General features: G+C 52.5%; 2 protein-coding genes, 1 long non-coding RNA gene and 1 pseudogene across 3 annotated transcripts; 2 read left to right on the top strand and 2 right to left on the bottom strand.

Moving 5' to 3' along the window:
• LOC136938995 (excitatory amino acid transporter 1-like) overlaps positions 1-2,636 on the bottom strand; it is a 10,334-nt pseudogene extending 7,698 nt beyond the window's left edge.
• A 4,733-nt stretch (positions 2,637-7,369) lies between these two features.
• On the top strand, positions 7,370-8,191 carry LOC136938998 (uncharacterized). The gene is made up of 2 exons (XR_010875660.1): positions 7,370-7,693; positions 7,874-8,191. It is a non-coding gene; the product is annotated as an uncharacterized lncRNA (long non-coding RNA).
• A 155-nt stretch (positions 8,192-8,346) lies between these two features.
• LOC136938996 (G-protein coupled receptor-associated protein LMBRD2B-like) lies at positions 8,347-15,448 on the top strand. Its single transcript, XM_067231860.1, has 18 exons — positions 8,347-8,436; positions 9,050-9,270; positions 9,412-9,521; positions 10,149-10,247; positions 10,335-10,502; positions 10,582-10,792; positions 10,930-11,004; positions 11,128-11,238; positions 11,686-11,869; positions 12,361-12,542; positions 12,826-12,956; positions 13,065-13,170; positions 13,262-13,359; positions 13,577-13,683; positions 13,852-13,898; positions 14,010-14,109; positions 14,238-14,322; positions 14,531-15,448. The coding sequence occupies exons 2-18, from the start codon at positions 9,097-9,099 to the stop codon at positions 14,586-14,588; spliced, it is 2,046 nt and encodes a 681-aa protein (XP_067087961.1). The 5' UTR covers positions 8,347-8,436; positions 9,050-9,096; the 3' UTR covers positions 14,589-15,448.
• A 768-nt stretch (positions 15,449-16,216) lies between these two features.
• Positions 16,217-19,307, bottom strand: LOC136938994 (UDP-glucuronosyltransferase 3A1-like). Its single transcript, XM_067231858.1, is given in 15 exon segments — positions 16,217-16,308; positions 16,311-16,404; positions 16,406-16,484; positions 16,618-16,673; positions 16,675-16,742; positions 16,745-16,840; positions 17,087-17,203; positions 17,206-17,317; positions 17,475-17,692; positions 17,695-17,751; positions 17,754-17,840; positions 18,423-18,543; positions 18,545-18,587; positions 19,060-19,171; positions 19,271-19,307. Coding segments are annotated over 15 exon segments (1,389 nt in total).
• Positions 19,308-23,803: the final 4,496 nt, after the last annotated feature.

Genomic DNA, 23,803 nt, shown 5'->3' with positions numbered 1-23,803 from the left:
GTGTTATGGGACGATATCCCCCGAGGGGGATTGGCTGAGCCTCCTGTCAGTCAATCACACAACTCCCACAACAGCCCTCCCACTACCTTCCTTAACAGGGACCTGCGAGCCCTGTGCTGAGCCCTGAGGAGGTGGGCGCTGAGCATACCTGTGACGAGGCTGACAGTGTCCTACCTTTAATGAGGCTGGAGACCAGCAGGGGCAAGTACCAGCATCTGCAGCATCCTCATCAGCAGTTCTCCGGGGAAGGAGAAGTACTTCACCTCCCGGTACGACATCCCGTACGGGCCGCAGAGCGAAGCCCAGCAGAATACCTGGGAGGGGAACGAAGGAAGAGGTGGAGAGGTGGAGAGGTGGAGAGGTGGAGAGGGGGGAAGAGGAGGAGGGGGGAGGAGAGATGGAGGGATGAATGGGGCCGATGGGTGGAGAGATGGAGGGGTGGAGAGGTTGAAGGGTGAAGGAGGAGGAGAGGTGCAATGGACAGAGTCAGCCTCCATGATGAGACTGTGACGTTTCAGCTAACATTGAGCCCAGGACTGAGCCCTGGACTGAGCCCAGGACTGAGCCCAGGACTGAGCCCAGGACTGAGCCCAGGACTGAGGCCCAGGACTGAGCCCAGGACTGAGCCCAGGACTGAGCCCAGGACTTGAGCCCAGGACTGAGCCCAGGGACTGAGCCCAGGACTGAGCCCAGGGTAGAGCCCAGGACTGAGCCCAGGACTGAGCCCAGGACTGAGGCCCAGGACTGAGCCCAGGACTGAGCCCAGGACTGAGCCCAGGACTGAGCCCAGGGTAGAGCCCAGGACTGAGCCCAGGACTGAGCCCAGGACTGAGCCCCAGGACTGAGCCCAGGACTGAGCCCAGGGTAGAGCCCAGGACTGATCCCTGGACTGAGCCCAGGGACTGAGCCCAGGACTGAGCCCAGGACTGAGCCCAGGACTGAGCCCAGGACTGGAGCCCAGGACTGAGCCCAGGACAGAGCCCAGGACTGAGCCCAGGACTGAGCCCAGGACTGAGCTCAGGGACTGAGCCCAGGACTGAGCCCAGGACTGAGCCCAGGACAGATCCCAGGACTGAGCCCAGGACAGATCCCAGGACTGAGCCCAGGACTGAGCCCAGGACTGAGCCCAGGACTGAGCCCAGGACAGATCCCAGGACTGAGCCCAGGACTGAGCCCAGGACTGAGCCCAGGACTGAGCCCAGGACTGAGCCCAGGACTGAGCCCAGGACTGAGCCCAGGACTGAGCCTCTGGTCTGTTGTGTTGCTGTGTTGCATCCTACACAGCTGCTGTCCTTGTAGAAATCAGTATTAGTGTGTTGCAAGTGACTCCAGTGCATTCGCATGGAGGGGGGGGTGAGGGGAGGTGAGGAGAGGGGGGGTGAGAGCAGGGGAGGTGAGGTGAGGGGGGGGTGAGGGGAGGTGAGGTGAAGGAGGGGGGAGATGAGGGAGGTGAGGGGTGGTGAGGGGTGGTGAGGGGGGGGTGAGGGGTGGGGGGGAGGAGAGGGGAGGTGAGGGGGGAGATGAGGGGGGGTGAGGGGAGGTGAGTAGAGGGGGGGTGAGGGGGGGGGTTGAGGGGAGGTGAGTAGAGGGGAGGTGAGGGGGGGGTGAGGGGGGGTGAGGGGGTCTTCAGAGGCAGCTGTGAGGAAGCAGGGCCAAGCTCTATTCCTGCTTGGTGAGGTCAAAGGTTAATGACCAGGGGTCAGGGGTCTTGGCAGGGTCAGTCATCTGGGATTGCTCTGTTTCCTCTTCCTACCTTCCTCTATAAGCATGTGTGTGTGTGTGTGTGTATGTGTGTGTGTGTGTGTGTGTGTGGCGTGTGTGTGTGTGGCGGGGGTGTAGGCTAAAAGCATTTTAACGTCTAAAAGCATTTTAACGTTACAACATCACAGTTACAGTAAGAAGTAGAGATTTCTCCCATATTTAACATCACTCATCTGCCTTCATCTTTTGGGCTTTATCAGTATCACACACACACACACACACATGCACTCTCTCTTTCACACACACACACACTCTCACAGACACACACACACACACACACACACAGACACACACACACACTCTCACAGACACACACACAGACACACACACACACACACACACACACTCTCACAGACACACACACACAGACACACCCACACACACACACACACACACACTCTCAAAGACACACACACACACTCACACACACACACACACACACACACTCTCACAGACACACACACACACACACACATTCTCACAGACACACACACACACACACAGACACACCCACACACACACACACACCCACACACACACACATTCTCACAGACAAACACACACACACACATTCTCACAGACACACCCACACACACACACTCTCACAGACACACCCACCCACACACACACACACACACACACACACAGACACACACACACACACACCCACACACACACACACACACATTCTCACCGATGATCACGGCTGCCACGGTGAAGATGACGAAGGCGTTGCGTTTGAGGAAGCCGGTCACGTCGTCCCTGCTCACGCTCTCCACCCTCTTCCTGGCCTGGAGGGAGCGGCTCTGCAGCCCCTCCCTGAGCTGCCTCACCCGGCCCCTCGTCTGGGGCTTCCCCCCCTCACTCTGGGCCATGACTCCTGCTCCTCTGGGAACAGCTCCGGTTCTCCTGGCTGAGGTTCTCCTGGCTGGGGTTCTCCTGGCTGGGGTTCTCCTGGCTGGGGTTATTCTGGCTGGGGTTCTCCTGGCTGGGGTTCTCCTGGCTGGGGTTCTCCTGGCTGGGTTCTCCTGGCTCAGGTTCTTCTGGCTGGGGTTCTCCTGGCTGGGGGTTCAGCCGCTGGTCAGGGGTTTCCTGTGAAGTGAGGGTTAGGGGGAGGAAGAGGGGGAGGGAGGGAGGTAGGTGGAGGGGGGGGTGAGAGGTGGGTAAGAGGAAGGGGGAAAGGGAGAGGTTAGAGGTAGAGAGACAGGTGGGAGTAGGGGGATAGAGGGAGAGAGAGAGAGAAGGAGAGGTAAGATGAGAAGAAACAGGAGAGGGAGGTGAATAGAAAGAGTTGTAACTGAGCAAAAGAGGAGTGGATCAATAAAACTGGATCAAAGTGGATGAGGGTGATTCTAATCAAGCATGGCTGTGTCGACACGGCTTGTTTACTTACAGCCTGAGCTTCACATTCAAGCTCTCAGCTCTCAGTCCTCTCAGGGTAACTGTGATCCTAACTGAACCATCCAACAACTCCACAAACCCCGAGGAAAGAGAGGGGGAATTGCTCTAGAGTAACATAGCTCAATACCTTCTGAGGGAAAATAGTTTGGCAGAAAACCAGTTCCAAGAAAACAACCAAAAACTGACAGTGCATCAGTCTCAAATCTACAGTATTGGATGAAATCGTAACTTAGAATCAACTGTGAAATATCAGGAAGTGGCAGCCAATAACTACTTATAATTTGAGAAAAGAAAAGGTGTAAACAAACCAGAAAAAAACACACACAAGTGTAGGTTTTCTGTGTCATCTTTCCAGTCCACAGTTTATACACACGTACACACTCCAGACATCACGGGTAAAGGTTCGCTCGTTTGTTTGTTTTATTGTCCCACATGTGGACTAGAGACACATTGTGTCTGAGGATGTTATTTGTGAACTGACGGAGAGCTGACAAGCACACAACTTGAAGTTTACACACACACACACATGCACTCTCTCTTTCACACACACACAAACACACCACACACTCACCACTCAACCCACACAAAGAAAATTGAACTTACCTTGAGACTTTAAAGAGACTTTTAAAGAGGGGAGAGCCTGTGTTTTCCAGCTGTGTTGCGGTCCGATCCTAACCAACCACAGACAGACATAGACCTTCACTGTCGGCTGGTGCAGCCAGCTCTGGAGAAGAGAGAAGAGAGGAGAGGAGAGAGGAGAGAGGAGGAAGAATGAAAGAGCCAGTGAAAGAAGGAGGGGTGCGTGGTGTAAGAAAGAATGAGAAAAATAACACTGTGGGTTGGATGAGGGGAGTGAAGGAGTGAGAGAGGTGGGGCTTGGTGGACGAGGGGGAGGGAGGAAGGGGGGAGGAAGGAAGGGGGGAGGAGGAAGGAGGGGGAGGGGGGAAGTTAAGAGAGGGGAGAGAAGTAGAGTTAAGGGGAACCCTCTTTTCAGAATGAGGGGCCGGGAGGGAGAATGAGTTGGAGGAAGAAAAGAGTGTCTAGTTTTCCTTCTCTCTCAGTGAGCTGCTCACACTAGTTGGGCATGACTGCATCTTCCTGTGGAGAGGAAGACAGTAGCGCCGATTCTGCTTCCCAAACCTGCAGACTACATGTCCATCTCTCTCCTGATCCCCATCACTCAAGGATTACAATCTAGTCCCTTCTGTCATCTGTGAGGACCAAGTCCTCTGTGGTCTTTCAAAAGAAGGTTCATTTCTACAATAGTACATTTACATTTAGTCATTTAGCAGACGCTCTTATCCAGAGCGACTTACAGTAAGTACAGGGACATTCCCCCAGAGGCAAGTAGAGTACGTCATTTTGCACGGCAGGGAATCGGCAACCTTCTGATTACCAACTGAAGAACACACATGCACACACACAGACGTACGTATAAACATCTGTCCAGCAGACACACACACATACACAAACACACACAGACCTCCATGTGAAGACACCAAACAAAGACACACACACTCAGCTCTATAAATCCTACATGAATCCTTCCTCTATTTTGGAACGAAAGAAAGCCAGAGTGTGTTTGGGTAAAACATTTCACAGTAGATGATGTAATCTCTGTTTGGAGGAGGCCCAAGCACAAGGTTGAGCTTACAGTGTGTCTGGTAGTTTGGTTCAGAAGGATCTGGAAGTGAATGTGTCTGGGGGAAGAAAACAGAATTAGAACTGGAGGAAGGAAGAGCTGCTGTGTGTGTGTGTGTTCGTGTCTTTGCATGTGTGGAGGCTGGGGCTGGAGGCTGGAGGCTGGGATAGGGGCTAACGGCTGGGACAGAACTAGTGACGGGGACAGGGGTTTGAAGCTACAACAATGAGGCCTGGAGGCTGGAGGCTGGAGGCTGATAACCCTCCCTCTCTCTCTCTCTCTCTCTCTCTCTCTCTCTCTCTCTCTCTCTCTCTCTCTCTCTCTCTCTCTCTCTCTCTCTCTCTCTCTCCCTCCCTCTCCCTCTCTCTCTCTCTCTCTCTCTCTCTCTCCCTCCCTCTCCCTCCCTCCCTCCCTCCCTCCCTCCCACCATCTCTCCCTCATGCTACCAGGCAGAGGTGGGGTCTGTTAAACACATTAAAGTTGGAATGTGGAACTGAGAGGATTCTGTGGTGTGTCTGATCCCACCCGTGTGAACCCAGATCTATTGTCCCATCCTGTCATGTGGGTCAACATACGCGAGTGTGTGTGTGAGTGTGTGTGAGAGAGAGAGTTTGTGCATGTGAAAACACTGTTTACCTACAGACCAGTGACGACATCACAGACTCCAGAAACAGGCTTCTTCATCTTGACTCTTCCTTGGGGACATTGTCTTTGATTTTGCTGTGTCATCTTGGAGAGGAGAGAGAGAGAGAGAATGAGAGAGAGAGAGAGAGAGAATGAGAGAGAGAGATAGAGAGAGAGAGAGAGAGAGAGAGAGAGAGAGAGGATAGGAGATATTCTGCATCTCTATGGGACCATCACATTCCAATTGCAGCTTTTGTAAGCCCACCTCGTGATGTCATTGGCCACTCATTCAACGAGCTTCCCTGCAGTCTGCAGACACAAAAGCCTCCTCAACTGTAGCACACACACACACACACCTACACACCTACACACATACACACTCTCACCATCCTCCCAGCTCCCTCAGTGCATGTTCCTGGGTGACAGCCCAGCCCAAACCCTGGGGTGGTTCTGCTGGGCGTGTAACCCTATCCTGGTCTTTGTAAAGCTCTCTCTCTCTCTCCCTCTCTTTATATCCCTATCTCCTCTTCTCCCCCTCTCCCCCTCTCCCCCTCTCTCCCTCTCTCCCTCTCTCTCTCTCTCTCGCTCTCTTTATCTCCCTATCTCCTCTCCCCTTCTCTCCCTCTCTCCCTCTCTCTCTCGCTCTCTTTATCTCCCTCTGTCCTCTTCTCCCCCTCTCTCCCTCTCTCTCTCGCTCTCTTTATCTCCCTATCTCCTCTTCTCCCCCTCTCTCCCTCTCTCCCTCTCTCTCTCTCCTTCCTCCCTCCCTTCCTCCCTCCCTCTCTCCTTCTTCCTCAGCTGTTGTAGGTGAGCAGGATGGGAAGCCAGGCAGGGAGGAAGGGGGGAGTGGTTGGTCTCTGGGGGGTGTATACAGGCCAGGTTATGGGATCCCAGCTCTACAGGGGCCCCCAAGGGACAAACAGAACTGTGCTGGCTTTGTCCCCTGCAATCATTGTGTTCTTGGTTTCCCAGGGATTGAATGATCCGACTTCAAACCCGAGTCAGACCTGAGCCGCCGCTCTTGTCTGTAAGGGCCCTGCTGGGACTCTGGGCTGGCTGCTCTCACATCTGACCCTCCAGGACCAGGGCCAGGACCAGGACCAGGGCCAGGGCCAGGGCCAGGACCAGGAAAGAGAGGGATAGAGAGTGTGTGTGAGAGAGAAGAGAGAGAGAGAGAGAGAGAGAGAGAGAGAGAGAGAGAGAGAGAGAGAGAGAGAGAGAGAGAGAGAGAGAGAGTAGAGAAAGAGGGAAAGAAAGTGTGTGAGAGAGAGAGACAGAGAGAGAGATGGAATAGTAAACCAATTTGTTATGTTGATGTTCAGCATCAATGAGCCGCCTCCAAACAGTGTTCTGTAGAATCCCTAAATGCAGCAGGATGATATTGGCGTTGCCACCTGGTGGTCACTCTGAGGAACTGATCCAGTCATCCTGTTCACGTCCTGGGGTCAGAGGACCACGCTGAAGCTTCTAAATGCAGACTGGAGTAATCCCCACAGGCCTCCCTCTGAGCAGGGTGAGGATCAGGATACACAACTGAACAGATGGCCTGCACTCTGCTCTAAGCTGAAAGAGAGAGAGAGACTTGCCACAGAGAGAGAGATAGAAAGACACAGGGAGGGAGGAAGAGAGGTCACAAGTAGGTGACACACCAGAGAGAAGGCCGCAGCACCCCAGCCCAGCCCAGATCAGCCCAGCCCACTTCCTGGTCCCTGAGTCCTGCTCCTCCCCTGGATGAGACCCAGTCAGCCAGGAGCAGGGACAGGAGCAGGGACAGGAGCAGGGACAGGAGCAGGAGCAGGGACAGGAGCAGGGACAGGAGCAGGAGCAGGGACAGGAGCAGGGACAGGAGCAGGAGCAGGGACAGGAGCAGGGACAGGAGCAGGGACAGGAGCAGGAGCAGGGACAGTAGCAGGGACAGGAGCAGGAGCAGGGACAGGGACAGGAGCAGGGACAGGAGCAGGGACAGGAGCAGGGACAGGAGCAGGGACAGGGACATGGACATGGACATGGAGGGCCTCCTGGAGGACTGGCCACAGTCTCTGGACATCTTTGGGTCTGTTTGGTTGAGTGTCCTTGGCGGCGCTGAGTCCACGGAGGAGTGGAGAGTGTGTCTGAACCTGCTGGAGCACCTTTGTTTGGACCTGTTGGGACATGTGGACATTCTCCTGGAGGACAGGGTGGTTTGTTTCGACATACTGGGCTCCCTGGTGTCTGAGGAGCCCTTGATGTGGATGTTCCACAACTGCTGAGACTGAGGTTGTGGAGGTATGACGAACTGTGACGAAAAAATACTGTCAAATTATGTGTAAATGCTTTTGATATTCTAAAATATTACTTATGCTGGAGTGTGATAAAACACTACAACAAATACACAAAAGCTACTGGTAGTAAACAGATGGAAGATTTTTCTTTGCTTGACTGTTATGTTCTGTAACAATGAAACAGGTTTCCCAGATCAGATTACGTTAGATTCTATATATATCGGGACCGGCTGACCTGTCGACCGCCCAGAGAGGCGAATCCAGTGCCCAGAGAACGGAGAGATTGCCATGGTGACACGCCCAGCCTGTCAAGACAACAAACCGTCAACCGACCAGGGAGGAGGAGAGGGGAGGAGAGGAGAGAGAGGAGAGGAATTTTTGAGATACATTCAAACTATTTGCCTAAAGATTTTTTTTATTATGGGCTATATAAACTGTATTTCCAGCGACATAGTAGGAACCTTTGTGCGTCGTAATTTAATAAAGCACGTAAAACACGTGATTCATTGTTGTGCTGATTTAATACGGTTTCATATAGTGTCGTGTGACTTAATTACTCTTGACTGTCATCTGAGCGATTTTCAAGGACTACGTTTCCCGACATGCCAATGATTACACGGCCAGGCATGCGCAGTGTGGTTACGCAATTGTTTCAAAGGTTGTGTACAGCGATCCACGTTTTGGGAACAGAATGTTATTATCCGTCAAGAGGGAGATAAGCAGGTTTATCAACAGCCGAAAGTAGAGGTACGTCTTTCTTGTACATACTGTGTCTGCATTTAAGTTATTTAGAAAAAGTATGTAATAGCCTATAAAATAATTACTTAATACAGATCCAACGAGTAATCGTATTGATTGCCGCTCTTCACCATACAATGAATTACCGGTGCATAATTTATACGGATAGTAGACTGTCGATTTTTGCGTTGATACCTTTGATAGTTTTTCAATTGTAATCGCTCCACTTGTTGTTTGATTTGACTAGTTTTTTTGTGTGGTGTATACTTAGAAATAATAAATTAACCTACTTTGAGGGGGGATGTAGCCCATAACACAAAGCGCAATAGCGATCACACAACTGTTGCTGTAAAGGAGAACTCGTTATTCGTGACTGATTTTGCCGTGTAGACTCATGTTTTACAAAGACGCACTGGAGGGTGTGAAAGTCATAGGCAGTCTAGTTTTGGTGATTGGCTGTCTCTATATGTACAGGTATACTTCTCTTTTCTCTCTCTCTCTCTCTCTCTCTCTCTCTCTCTCTCTCTCTCTCTCTCTCTCTCTCTCTCTCTCTCTCTCTCTCTCTCTCTCTCTCTCTCTCTCTCTCTCTCTCTCTCATTCTCTCCTCCCTCTCTCCCTTCAGTTTATTCAGGTGTGTGTGTGTCGAGCGATGTTGCCGTGACGAGGAGGATGAGCGAGGCGGCGCTGGGCGTGGTGGTCGTGCTGGCCTTCTTCCTGGCTCTCTTCCTGTTGCATCGCTATGGTAATGTGCGGAAGCAGCAGCCCCTGGTGCTGTTGGGGACGTTGCTGGCCTGGTACCTCAGTATCCTCATCATCCTCATCCTGCCCCTCGACGTCAGCACGGTAACCAGAGGGTGTATGTGGTTGTGTGTGGTTGTGTATGTGTGTGTGTGTGTGTTATCCTGTGATTGCTTAACTGTCTATAGTTATATATATTTATTTCTTATAATAAAGCCTATTCTGTGTGTATGTGTGTGTCTCCAGACCATCTATAACCAGTGTAAGATAGACAACGGGCCACATGGGAATGCTTCGACCAGTGCGCACGCTGCCAACCAGACCTCATCCAACACCTCCGTCATCCCCACCGGCCGGTAGGTACCAGCACCAGCCCTGGGCTAGTGTGCCCTCCTGCTGGGCCGGTAGGTACCAGCACCAGCCCTGGGCTAGTGTGCTCTCCTGCTGGGCCGGTAGGTAGCACCAGGCCTGGGCTAGTGTGCTCTCCTGCTGGGCCGGTAGGTACCAGCACCAGCCCTGGGCTAGTGTGCTCTCCTGCTGGGCCGGTAGGTACCAGCACCAGCCCTGGGCTAGTGTGCCCTCCTGCTGGGCCGGTAGGTACCAGCACCAGCCCTGGGCTAGTGTGCTCTCCTGCTGGGCCGGTAGGTACCAGCACCAGCCCTGGGCTAGTGTGCTCTCCTGCTGGGCCGGTAGGTACCAGCACCAGCCCTGGGCTAGTGTGCCCTCCTGCTGGGCCGGTAGGTACCAGCACCAGCCCTGGGCTAGTGTGCTCTCCTGCTGGGCCGGTAGGTACCAGCACCAGCCCTGGGCTAGTGTGCTCTCCTGCTGGGCCGGTAGGTAGCACCAGGCCTGGGTTAGTGTGCCCTCCTGCTGGGCCGTGTCTACCACCTGGTCCTACCACTCTTTCCTCACTGGGACATACATGTAGTCATGTTTATAAATGTAAAATTGTAATTGAGTCGTGTGTGTGTGTGTGACCACAGTCCCCTGAAGGTGTGTTCTAAACCCTGGAGTTACATCTCAGATGGGATCCTGCCGGTGTTCTGGCGTGTGGTCTACTGGACATCACAATGTCTCACCTGGTAATCTCACACACACGGGCACACACATACACACATGTACTCATACACACACTCACACACTCTTAATATTTGTGTGTGTGTGTGCAGGCTATTGATTCCCTTCATGCAGTCCTACGCTCGTTCCGGAGCGTTCTCCAGGGCGGGGAGGGTGAAGACGGCGCTGATAGAGAACGCTGTCTACTACGGAACCTACCTGCTCATCTTCATCTCCCTGCTCGTCTACCTCGCCGCTCACCCTCAGTGGCACCTCACCTGGTCAGTATGTGTGTGTGTGTGTGTGTGTGTGTGTATCCGTCCTCTCCACCCATGGGATATTGTCTCCTGTTCTCACCAGGCGTGAGCTCCAGACCATCGGTATCGCCGCCGCCAACACCTGGGGCCTCTTCCTGTTGGTGCTCTTGCTAGGCTACGGCCTGGTGGAGATCCCCCGCTGCTATTGGAGGGCTTCTCGCCACGGTTACCTGCTGGCCAATACATACTTCAAGGTGGCCAAGATGGCGGTGGAGAAGTCCGAGGCAGAGGAGGGGCTGGAGGACGCCTTGGAGGTAAGGGAGGAGGGGAGGGGTGGTGAGGGGCAGGAGAGGGGTGTTGAGGGGGTGAGAGATCTGTCCTCCAGCCCCGGAGGCTGGTCGTTGGGGGAAGGATCAGGGTAGTTGACCCTGTCCCTGTGTGTCTCTGTCAGGAGGTGGCCAGCGTACATCAGGCCGTCAGCTTCAGACACCCTCTCAGGAGGTGTGTTGACACCATCCTGAGGAAGGTCAGACTGCGTCTCCCAAACCTAAACTAATCCTTACTGCTGCAACTTCCTGCCAGAGCTCCTCCGCTTCCTGTCGAAACAACCCTCCTCTTCCTGTCTAAGCCCCTCCTCTTTCTGCTGCAGTGTCCTATAGAGTACCAGGAGAGGCTGGGCAGGAACACAGAGAGCCCTGCGGCGGAAACCCAGCAGAACCTCCTCCCCTCCAAGACCAGCCTGGTGAAGAAGCACAAACAGGTGGAGAATACCTCTCTCTCTGTCTCTCCGTCTCTCTCTCTCCCCCCCACCCCTGTCTCTCTCTATCTCTCTCTGTCTGTCCGTCTTTCTCTCTCCCCCCCTCTCTCTCTGTCTCTCCGTCTCTCTCTCTCCCCCCCACCCGTCTCTCTCTATCTCTCTCTGTCTATCCGTCTCTCTCTCTCCCCCCCTCTCTCTCTCTGTCTCTCCGTCTCTCTCTCTCGCCCCCTCTCTCTCTGTCTCTCCGTCTCTCTCTCTCCCCCCCACCCGTCTCTCTCTATCTCTCTCTGTCTATCCGTCTCTCTCTCTCCCCCCCTCTCTCTCTCTGTCTCTCCGTCTCTCTCTCTCCCCCCCACCCGTCTCTCTCTCTCTCTCTCTCTCTCTCCCCCCCCCCCCTCTCTCTCTCTCTCTAAATGTGTGTGTGTAATGATGTGTGTGTGTGTGTGCCAGGTGATCTGGTGGGTGCAGAGACACAGCCAGACCCAGGTCCAATGGAGGATCCTGCTGGAGCGAGCCTTCCACCTGGAGGACGTGTCCAAGAACCAGAGCAGCCAGACCCACCAGTTCACCCACAGCTTCCCCAGCGAGCAGCCCCAGTCCTGGGCCCGCTCCCTCCTCTATCCCCCCTGCATGGGTATGCTCTCCCACCCCACCTGGCCACGGCCCCTGTGTCAGCGTGGCTGTCGGTTTCATCTGGGTTTTATTTTATGTGTGTGCGTTATAGGGGTTCAGGTGTTACCATGCCGATGTAAACAAGATGAAGTGACCCCTGTGTGACCCCTGTGTGACCCCTGTTTGATCCGGTTCAATTGTGTTCAGTATCTTTAGACACGAAACTGTATTAATCTAATGTACATACAGTAGGTCCAGAGATACATTAAACACACACACACACAGTTTTCCAAGGTGTGTGAAGAAAGAATTGAAGAGATAAGGAAAACCAGAGAGAAATAGACACACACACTCTTACGCAAACTTTATCGCAGTGTGTGTGCGTGAGAGAGAACACGATCAGTGACCAAGCTGAACACACCCTCTCCCTGCATATTTCAGTAATAGCTCTGAAACATAAAGTTTGCTTTCCAAGTCCAGTCTAATCGAATAATTCTGTCCCTGTGTCTCCAGAGTGGTTCTGGGAGTGTGTTCTTAGGGCGTGGTTCTACCGGGTTCTGGCGGTGGTTCTGTCGCTCATGTCCCTGGCTGTGGTCTGGTCCGAGTGCACCTTCTTCAGCACCAGGCCCGTTCTCTCTGTGTTCGCTGTTCTGGTCCATCTGGCCGAGGCAGACTACAACTACCTCTACATAGAGGTAGGGCCCTGCCTTGATACCTCCCACATTGTATCACAACACTCTGAAACTAGGCCAGCTACAAAAGATATTCCTAAAAACATCCCTCTAACTAACATAGATGTCTATCTGGTAGTTTGATCCGAGTTCTGGAACATTCCCTAGAAGTTCTAGAATGTTCCCTAAAAGTTCTAGAATGTTCCCTAAAAGTTCTAGAATGTTCCCTAAAAGTTCTAGAGGGTTCCGTCAGTCTCTCAGCTGATCAGCTTCCTCTGTTGTTGTTGTGACCTTGTCTGTCCACCAGATGGCGTGCTTTGCCACCATCTTCTTCCTGTGTGTGTGTGTGTACTCCACCGTGTTCCACATCCGAGTGTTTAACTACTACTACCTCGTACCCCACCAGACTGACGCCTACAGCCTGCAGTTCAGTGGCATGTAGGTATACAGTGTGTGTGTGTGTTTGCTGTGTGTGTGTGAGTGTTTGCTGTGTGTGTGTTGGTGGGGGGTGTCATTCAGTTTGTGTGTTTGCTGCTTCTGTTCCAGGTTGTTCTGTCGCCTGACTCCGCCCCTCTGCCTCAACTTCCTGGGTCTCATCCACATGGACTCCACCATCTCCCACCAGGACAGACAGCAGACCGCTTACACCTCCGTGAGTCACAGCCACGCCCCTCTGGACTGTTATTGGTTGATTGATTAGTGGATAGATTTGTCTGATTGGTTGATGATGTGATCCCTCCCAGATCATGGGCTCCATGCGGCTGCTGTTCTTCATAGCAGACGGGTTCTACATCTACTACCCCATGCTGGTGGTTATCCTCTGCATCTCCACATACTACAGGTCAGCCTCCAGCAGACCAGCGTGCTTCAGGACTTTTATTGTGAAGGATCACTATATACTCTTCTAACGCTTTTAGGTTAACTGTTCATTTAAAGAGACGTTTGGAGTTAGAATATGATCAAGACTAATCAGGACTTTCTAAAAGGACATATTTGATCCCCCTCTCCTCCTATCCTCCCCTCCTCTCCCCCTCTCCTCCTCTCCTCTCTTCCTGTAGTCTTGGTAGCCGCTGTCTGAACCTGATGGGCTTCCAGCAGTACATGAGTAACCACGACGACCTGACCTCTGATCTGGTGGACGAGGGGCGGGAACTCATCAGACGAGGTTCACTCCCTCTCTCCGTAACCTCTCTCTCTCTCTCTCTCTCTCTCTCTCTCTCTCTCTCTCTCTCACACACACACTCGTTCACTACCTCCCTCACCCCTCACACTCTCCCTCCCATAATAAAGTGTTACTTCCTGTTTCCCTCCTCCTCTCCTGTGGGCCGTGCAGAGCGCCGGAGGCGTCAGAGGAGAGAGGAGGGGGAGAGTCGGAGACAGGTGAGCCCCTCAGAACCTCGGTTCAAACCCCCCACTGCACCCTGGGGCTCTGCCCAACTCTGTAAAGGGCCGGTGCACCCAGATAACGCAGTCTCCTGTGTGGGGTTCCAGGGCTGGCGGGGGAGGTACGCGGAGAGGCAGGACGCGGGGAGCACCAGGAGGGGGAACTCAGCGCTGAAGGACAGCGAGTCGTCTACAGAGAGCACAGCAGGTAAGGCCTGGTGATGTCACAGGGAGATCAGGTGACCTGGTGACATCAAGTGTCATTTGATTCGACAGTAAACCTCTAAGTTCCAGGGTTGTTAGTTTCGACAGTAACCCTGGCTTGTGTCCACCCAGGGCTGCTGAGCTCGTGGACCGAGGAGAACGACCCGGCAGAGCACCTGCAGCCTCTCTACACCAGCACACACTCTCCCTCCCTCAGGTGCTGGTGTGTGTGAGAGAGAGAGAGTGTGTGTGTGTGTGTGTGTAGTCATAAGGGTCAACGTCTAACAGCCTGATCAGTGCAATAACAAGAGAAGGATGTAAAGATACTTCAATTACTGCTACTCACGCACTCTCTCTCCTCCTCTCTCCCTCCCTCTCTCTTTCCCTCTCTCTCTGTCTCTCTCTCCGTCTCTCTCTCTCTCCAGGTCGGAGGGGGGATGGTACATGTCTCTGTCTCACTCTGGCATCTTCGATGACGTCTGAGAAACTCGGGATAGTAGAAAAGGGATCAAGGAGAAGAGGGAGAGGAAGAGGAGGAGAGGGAGCGGAGGTCTGGAGGGAAGAGATGAAAAAAGTGAAACCTTGTGGTAGTGTTCTCTCAGGAAGTGTGTGTGTGTGACCAGACTAAGGTCAACACACACACACATACTCCAACACACCATGCGCTGTGGCGTGCTACTTGTTTTGGTACAGGTTGTAAAGGGCTTTTTCTGATTGGTCTCCTCTCTGTCAGGTGAGACGGTGTACAGTAACTCCAGGATGAGATCCTCGTGTCTACAGGGGCCTTCAGCCTGGGGAGAGGACGGTTTTAACATTATATTTATTAATATGATAGTGATTATTTATAATTATATATATATACTACGGTCCAATCCTTCAATTATTTTCTTCATCCATTTATTCATTGTCTTTTTCCCACTGTAAAGACTTAGTTTAGTTAGTTGAATCTAAGATTCTTAGATAACATAATTCTTCATTCAGGAGCCTGTACTACAAAGCAAGTTCAACATAATAACAAAAGTTGAAGTCCTGACCACACTTTTTCACTGAAGTTAAAGTAAATAAGTGTGGGCTCTGACTTTTTTGCCAGCTAACTAGAAGGTATCCCTGGCATGTTGAACTTGCTTGGTAGTCCAGGCCCCAGGTGTGTCCAGGTGAGCGTGGCTCCTGTGAAGGGCTTGTTTACCTCCTGTTGTTGTTTACCTGAAGGGACTCATCGCTGTGCCAAATAATGAGTATTTATTTGAAACTGCTTTTTCTTTTTTCTTCCTAAATCAACAAGGTGAACTAAGTTCAGAGTCAGTTTTGTATCAATGATGTGATTGCACAGAACAGTTTGAGTAAAGTTTTCATTATACAAAGATGAGTGTTTGATGCTTTCTCCTTTGTGTGTGTGTTTGCATCTATAATTTAGCTTCGGAGGGTGAGGGGGTAAGGGGAGGGGGGCGTAGGGGGGATTAGAATCGCCATGGTAACTGATTCAGAGGAGCACTCAGAACCAGAACAAGCTCTCAGCCAATCAGAGGTCATCGCGTTAGCCTTTCACCCTACACAATGCCCTGCTCCTCCTGGACGGCATGTTTGCGTGCAAGGAGAAAGGATGTGTGTGTGTGTGTGTGTTGGGGAGGGTGGAGGGGGGGGATCTGTCCTATGTTCTCTTGTCACGACATGGTCGAGGGCCGTGACCATTCTGACTCCCTCCTAGAGGCTGTCCTCCTCTCCTGCCCCAGCCCCCCTCCTGCCCCAGCCCCGGTCGACAAGCAGGGGTTAATGAGGGACCAGGCCACCCAGGAGTGGAGGGGGGAGGGAGGGGGGGGGGCAGGGGGAGGAGAGAGCACAGAGAAAAGCTGGTTTTAGTGTTTTCAAAGGTTTGTTTATTGAATCTCCTGCATCCTACACTGTTGAAACAGAAGATACTTCTACATCTGTGTCTATTTAAAACATACATCCGTCTGTCTATCCATAATCCACCCATACCTGACTGTTATTCATACTACTGACTCACTGAAACCATGCACACTAACCCTACCTGACATACAAGTGAATGTGACAAATGTACAGTGCATAAGATAATCCACCATAAGTCCCATTCCATCCCTGAGTTCCCTCCATCATTGTAGTTTCACTTTAGCCTTGCTGCTGATTTTGCCCCTCAGTAGGGCCCAGGCCAGGACTACAACTCCCAGCAGCCCCAGGGAGAGAGCAGGGCCACATCCAGCAGGCAGCGCTGGAACCAGTGCTGGTCTAAGGAGGCGGGGCGAAGGTGGGCCCCGCCCCCGCTCATTAGAACATGCTCCACCCCACTTCACCAGCAGAGGCCCGGGAGCGAGAGGCTGTGATTGGTGGATCCTGCTGAGTGACAGGGCTGAGGTCTTGTATCTGTTCAGGGAAGGCGGGACAGGAAGTAGGAGTTACTGACCATCATCCGTCCGTCTATGCGTAACGACAGTGTTAGCCCGCTAAGCTAAAGCCCAGGCTTGTTTGCTGGCTGTGTGTGGCAGGTGTGCCTTACCTGGGGTCTTGTATGAGGGTGAGTATGGTGTCTGTGAGCAGCTGCCTGGGGAGGAGCTGCTGGGGGTCTGATTGCCAGTCCCAGACCCCTCGCCTGAACACGGACGGCGTTGTCGAACTGATCCCGAACAGGGGGATGGCCAGGACAGGGATGGCATGGTACACAGCCTGGAGGAGGCTGTTCTGCCCTGCGTGGGTCACCAGGACGCGGGCCCTGGGGTGGCCTGGGAGGGGGGAGGTCGAGGGAGGAGGGAGGGAGGGAGGGGGGAAAGGATGGGGAGAGAGTGAGAGAGAGTGAGAGAGAGGGAGGTAGGGAGAGAGAGAGAGAGAGGGATGGAAATAGGGGGAGGGTGGGATTGAGAGATAATTACAGCAGGAACACAAATTTCTCCCCACCAAAATTCCAAGATCACATTTCAGTAATTTCCCTCGACTGCAGTGACTCCTCCAGTCAAGAGAGGGCACCCTACCCAGCAGGTCGTTCTGCGGCAGCCAGCCCTCCAGCCGGACGTTGGGCGGCGGGGGGATGTGCTGGGGCCAGCGGCCCGGCTCGTACCTCCACAGCACCCCCTGCTGGAGGGAGGACAGCCTACAGACAGCTCCAACAGCAGGTCCTCCAGGGGGATGGAGGAGAGCATGGACCCCAGGGTCACCACCACAAAGCCAGCCTCGCCACAGCCACAGATCCACTCCTCCAGATCCTGGAGGGCAGCAACGCAGGGAGCTCACACGTGTAAGTATACAAACTGATGTGATGATTGTGGACGAGTTCACGCCTTGACACTTGACACTACCCACCACAAAGGACAGGCTTGGGTGAGTTAGAATGATGACGATGATGATCATGTATGAACACACCTGTGAAACAGGTGACGCAGGCTTGGACAATAGCCCCCCCACTAGCAGGGTGTAGGGCATCAGCGGCTGGGGGAACTCCAATGAGAAGTCTGTGTTGAACGCCCACAACTCTGATTGGCTGTACAGCTCTGAAAGAGGCGGGGCCTCCGGCGAGAAATGACGCTCTGCCACGGCCCTGGAACCTGCGGACACCAGCTCCTGACCAATCGGTGAGGCACGGCCCACAGCAGGTTCTGCACACGCTCCCAGAGGGTCATGTGATCGGAGAGGCGGGAGTGAAGACGGGGGCGTGGAGAGGGGGGGCGGGGAGGCTGGCGGAGAGGGGGGCGTTCAGACCCCCGGGGTAGAAGGACACGTAGCGCAGGCCTGGAGGAAACCACACTCAGGATCACTCAGGTGAGAACACAGTCACACAGCATCACTCAGGTGAGAACACAGTCACACAGCATCACTCAGGTGAGAACACAGTCACACAGCATCACTCAGGTGAGAACACAGTCACACAGCATCACTCAGGTGAGAACACAGTCACACAGCATCACTCAGGTGAGAACACAGTCACACAGCATCACTCAGGTGAGAACACAGTCACACCAGCATCACTCAGGTGAGAACACAGTCACACAGCATCACTCAGGTGAGAACACAGTCACACAGCATCACTCAGGTGAGACACAGTCACACAGCATACACTCAGGTGTGAACACAGTCACACAGCATCACTCAGGTGAGAACACAGTCACACAGCATCACTCAGGTGAGAACACAGTCACACAGCATCACTCAGGTGAGAACACAGTCACACAGCATCACCAGGTGAGATGGAAGTTTGATGATTTATTTAATAAAACTATTTGTTGAGGCAGTCTGATGAAACCACCGACACTGTCCCGTGAGTGCATTTCTCAGCAGCCAATCACAAGCTTTCTCTGAGTCTTGACTTCTGACCTAGGGCATGAGCCAGCAGGAAGGAGCAGGGGTTGAATGCGTCCAGGATGGCCAGGTCATAGGCCTCGCTGCGGAGGAACGACATCACTTCCTGGTCAGACAGGATGAGGTCGCACTGGTAACGCCAGGTGACCCATGAAGTTCAGGAAGTTACTGAAGTTGTCCCTGAAAGAGAGAGAGGGGGAGAGGGAGAGGAGAGGGGAGAGGGAGAGGGAGAGGGAGAGAGAGAGAGAGGAGAGAGAGAGAGAGAGAGAGAGAGAGAGAGAGAGAGAGAGAGAGAGAGAGAGAGAGAGAGAGAGAGAGAGAGAGAGAGAGAGAGAGAGAGTGAGGCAGAGAGAGTGTGTGTGAGGCAGAGAGAGAGTGTGTGAGGCAGAGAGAGAGTGTGTGTGTGAGGGCAGAGAGAGAGAGTGTGTGTGTGTGAGGCAGAGAGAGAGTGTGTGTGAGGCAGAGAGAGAGAGTGTGTGTGAGGCAGAGAGAGAGTGTGTGTGAGGCAGACAGAGAGAGTGTGTGTGTGTGTGAGGCAGAGGAGAGAGTGTGTGTGTGTGTGAGGCAGAGAGAGAGTGTGTGTGTGTGAGGCAGAGAGAGAGAGTGTGTGTGTGTGTGAGGCAGAGAGAGAGTGTGTGTGTGTGAGGCTTACTGTCCCAGCAGGAAGTACGTCTGCTGCTCCAGGAACCAGCTGTTGTACTGAGAGATGTAGCCGTCTCCTGCAGACCAGCTGATCAGCTGGTAGCTGTGGAACGCCCTGCGTACTGCAGACCTGACAGGGCTCACAGGGGAGGTGTGTGAGGTGCATGAGCCAGTGTGTGGTGGGTGTGTGTGTGTGTGTGTGTATGTGAGTGTGTGTGTACCACCTGTGATGAGAGGGTTCCCCAGCTGTAGCAGCATGCAAACCTCATGACCACTCTGGTGGAAGGTGTGTGAGACCTCATCCAGTAGCATGTAGTGACTTCACCTACACACACACACGCACACACAACATGTCACAATACAGCTTAACACACACACACACCAATACACACACCACAACACAGCTTAACACACACACACACCAATACACACACCACAACACAGCTTAACACACACACTAATACACACACCCACAACACAGCTTAACACATAAAAACAACACACAATACAGCTTAACACACACACAACACAATACAACCGTATGAAAGCATCATCTTCTGAAATCTACTGACCGATAAGAACAGAGAGATCTACTGACCGCTAAGAGACAGAGAGGATCTACTGACCGCTAAGAGACAGAGAGGATCTACTGACCGATAAGAGACAGAGAAGATCTACGACCGGTAAGAGACAGAGAAGATCTACTGACCGCTAGAGAGACAGAGAGGATCTACTGACCGCTAAGAGACAGAGAGGATCTACTGACCGCTAAGAGACAGAGAGGATCTACTGACCGATAAGAGACAGAGAGGATCTACTGACCGATAAGAGACAGAGAGGATCTACTGACCGCTAAGAGACAGAGAGGATCTACTGACCGTTAAGAGACAGAGAGGATCTACTGACATTTCTTGCTAAGAGACAGAGAGGATCTACTGACTGCTAAGAGACAGAGAAGATCTACTGACCGCTAAGAGACAGAGAGGATCTACTGACCGATAAGAGACAGAGAGGATCTACTGACCGCTAAGAGACAGAGAGGATTTACTGACCGCTAAGAGACAGAGAAGATCTACTGACCAATAAGAGACAGAGAGGATCTACTGACTGCTAAGAGACAGAGAGGATCTACTGACCGCTAAGAGACAGAGAAGATCTACTGACCAATAAGAGACAGAGAGGATCTACTGACTGCTAAGAGACAGAGAGGATCTACTGACCGCTAAGAGACAGAGAGGATCTACTGACCGCTAAGAGACAGAGAAGATCTACTGACCGCTAAGAGACAGAGAAGATCTACTGACCAATAAGAGACAGAGAGGATCTACTGACCGTTAAGAGACAGAGAAGATCTACTGACCGCTAAGAGACAGAGAAGATCTACTGACCAATAAGAGACAGAGAGGATCTACTGACCGCTAAGAGACAGAGAAGATCTACTGACCAATAAGAGACAGAGAGATCTACTGACTGCTAAGAGACAGAGAGGATCTACTGACTGCTAAGAGACAGAGAGGATCTACTGACCGATGAGGGAGACAGTGAGGATCTTGGCAGCGTGCAGCATATCAGGAACAGCCAGGAGGATCCCGCACACCAGGGACACCCTGCCCATCATGCTGCTCCGTTCTGGGGCAGAGAAAAGCCCTGGTCGCCCCCTGCTCTCTGGTGCTCCGTTCTGGGGCAGAGAAAAGCCCTGGTCGCCCCTGCTTTCTGGTGCTCCGTTCTGGGGCAGAGAAAAGCCCTGGTCGCCCCTGCTCTCTGGTCAGGACTGGTCCACTCTGGGTGTGTGTGTTAATGTGGAGGCTGTGTGTGTGTGTGTCTTAATGTGTGTGCAGGGTGTGTGTGTTCCTGTGTGTGGGGGGCTCCAGGAGAGAATGGGATGTTTCCTCCAGAGTCACACTCTATGTTCATCTGAGGTGGACCAGCAGTGATGTGTGTGAGAGAGACAGAGAGAGAGGGGGGGGGGGGAGAGGGAGAGAGGATGTGTGTGTGAGAGAGAGAGAGAGAGGGGGGGGAGAGGGAGAGAGGATGTGTGTGAGAGAGACAGAGAGAGAGGGGGGGGGAGAGGGAGAGAGGATGTGTGTGAGAGAGACAGAGAGAGAGGGGGGGGGAGAGAGAGGGAGAGAGGATGTGTGTGTGAGAGAGAGAGAGAGAGAGAGAGAGGGGGGGGGGAGGAGAGAGAGAATACCCCACCCCCCTTTCTTTTCTGTTTAGTATTTATCAGGGAACAGAGAGCATCATTTGATTGGAGGAATCCTGCTCGTTCTAAAATGGATAAAAAGTGCAAACTGAAAAAAGCTCTTTTATTACTCCAAACCAAGACAGAGAGAGAACGAGTGGTAGAGAAAGAGTAGCAACAATATATTGTGAGAGAAAATAAAGAAAAACACAGAGAGAGAAAGAGAGAGATACACACAGAGATAGAGATAGAAATAGAAAGAGTGTGTGTGAGAGAGAGAGAGAGAGAGAGAGAGAGGAGAGAGAGGGAGAGAGAGAGAGAGAGTGTGTGAGAGAGAGAGAGAGAGAGAGAGAGAGAGAGAGAGAGAGAGAGAGAGAGAGAGAGAGAGAGAGAGAGAGAGAGAGAGAGAGAGAGAGAGAGAGGAGAGAAAGAGGAAGTACACAGAACACTGAAATTCTTTTGGGCAAACACGATTTAATTAAACAAAAACAGAAGCCTTTTCTTTTTTTGCTCTAATTAAGTACTAAACGTGATAATGAGATGTACTGCACACTAATATCCATGATATCTATTCACAGTGATTAGGACAGACATGCAAGCCAAACAGACAGCTACACCCCAAGCACACGTCCTTAACCACAGCCAGCGGCGCCAGTTAAAGCAGGCTGCCGGCCAGCTAGCTAGCATACAGCTAGCTTGTTAGCCGGCCAGTTAGCATATTTCTAATTCATTAGCCTCAGAGAGGGTGAATGGAGCTGTCAATTAACAATGAAGGTGGAAACAGAATAACATTCATAGAAGAGTAAACTAGTTTTGGCTGTGACAGAGAAGTCTTGATGGTCCTTCCGGCAGCAGTTGTACATTTGTTTTTATTTATGGTAACCAAATTTCAACTCTTCTAATCTATAAACTGTAGAAAGGCTACTTAAAACCATTCAACAAACATTCGAGGAGATGACTCCACCAGGCTCCATGTTGTCTGTCACGGTGAACATCGCCTTAATTGTGTCTGAATACACAAACGGAGGCACCCGACTGATTAACAGAAAAGCAACCATAACAGTCGCCTCTGAATGGGAGCGGCCTTTCTGCCACACGCAGGTTCCTCTCTGCCGGTTTGGAGGCCAATCCAAACCCTTTGACATGTAGGTGGGGACAAAAGCCTCTTTGTGACTCGGCGCTGCATATGGCTGCGTTTCCCAAAGGGTCATTAGGGGAACAAGTTAGTCAGAAAGACGAGCGAGTCGCATTGATCTGGAGCTCTGCATGAGCACCACGGGCTCCCCTCCACCTCTCTATCTCACTCACTCACTCACAAACACACACCCACACACATACATACATACACACACATACCCACACACACACACATACACACTTTGAGAAATAAGAGAATAGAAGCAACATAGTATTTCCACACCTGCATGTTTTATTGGGTAAAATGCAACAGTTTATAAAGAACCACTTTTCTAAGCAACTTGAGCGAGTTGATTATTGATTTCTAAACGTAATTAGTATTGAATTGAGTGGGGTAGGTGTGGGCTAAGGTGAGGGATTGTGTGGGGTAGGTGTGGGCTAAGGTGAGGGATTGTGTGGGGTAGGTGTGGCTAAGGTGAGGGATTGTGTGGGGTAGGTGTGGGCTAAGGTGAGGGATTGTGTGGGGTAGGGTGTGGGCTAAGGTGAGGGATTGTGTGGGGTAGGTGTGGGCTAAGGTGAGGGATTGTGTGGGGTAGGTGTGGCTAAGGTGAGGGATTGTGTGGGGTAGGGTGTGGGCTAAGGTGAGGGGTTGTGTGGGGTAGGGTGTGGGCTAAGGTGAGGGATTGTGTGGGGTAGGGTGTGGGCTAAGGTGAGGGATTGTGTGGGGTAGGTGTGGGCTAAAGGTGAGGGATTGTGTGGGGTAGGGTGTGGGCTAAGGTGAGGGATTGTGTGGGGTAGGTGTGGGCTAAGGTGAGGGATTGTGTGGGGTAGGGTGTGGGCTAGGTGAGGGATTGTGTGGGGTAGGGTGTGGGCTAAGGTGAGGGATTGTGTGGGGTAGGGTGTGGGCTAAGTGAGGGATTGTGTGGGGGTAGGGGTGTGGCTAAGGTGAGGGATTGTGTGGGGTAGGTGTGGGCTAAGGTGAGGGATTGTGTGGGGTAGGTGTGGGCTAAGGTGAGGATTGTGTGGGTAGGGTGTGGGCTAAGGTGAGGGATTGTGTGGGGTAGGGTGTGGGCTAAGGTGAGGGATTGTGTGGGGTAGGGTGTGGGCTAAGGTGAGGGATTGTGTGGGGTAGGTGTGGGCTAAGGTGAGGGATTGTGTGGGGTAGGGTGTGGGCTAAGGTGAGGGATTGTGTGGGTAGGGTGTGGGCTAAGGTGAGGGATTGTGTGGGGTAGGTGTGGGCTAAGGTGAGGGATTGTGTGGGGTAGGGTGTGGGCTAGGTGAGGGATTGTGTGGGGTAGGTGTGGGCTAAGGTGAGGGATTGTGTGGGGTAGGGTGTGGGCTAAGGTGAGGATTGTGTGGGGTAGGGTGTGGGCTAAGGTGAGGGATTGTGTGGGGTAGGGTGTGGGCTAAGGTGAGGGATTGTGTGGGGTAGGGT

This window comes from Osmerus mordax (assembly GCF_038355195.1).
Source record: "Osmerus mordax isolate fOsmMor3 chromosome 28 unlocalized genomic scaffold, fOsmMor3.pri SUPER_28_unloc_6, whole genome shotgun sequence".
NCBI lineage: Eukaryota > Metazoa > Chordata > Actinopteri > Osmeriformes > Osmeridae > Osmerus > Osmerus mordax.
This window is presented reverse-complemented; position numbering and strand designations above follow the sequence as displayed.

Bases quoted from the DNA above. Each gene is read 5' to 3' on its own strand.
- LOC136938996 (XM_067231860.1), top strand. From the start codon at position 9,097: ATGAGCGAGGCGGCGCTGGGCGTGGTGGTCGTGCTGGCCTTCTTCCTG. The intron at 10,248-10,334 runs GTAATCTCACAC...GTGTGTGTGCAG, and splicing joins ACATCACAATGTCTCACCTG to GCTATTGATTCCCTTCATGC. The intron at 13,171-13,261 runs GTGAGTCACAGC...GATCCCTCCCAG, and splicing joins AGCAGACCGCTTACACCTCC to ATCATGGGCTCCATGCGGCT.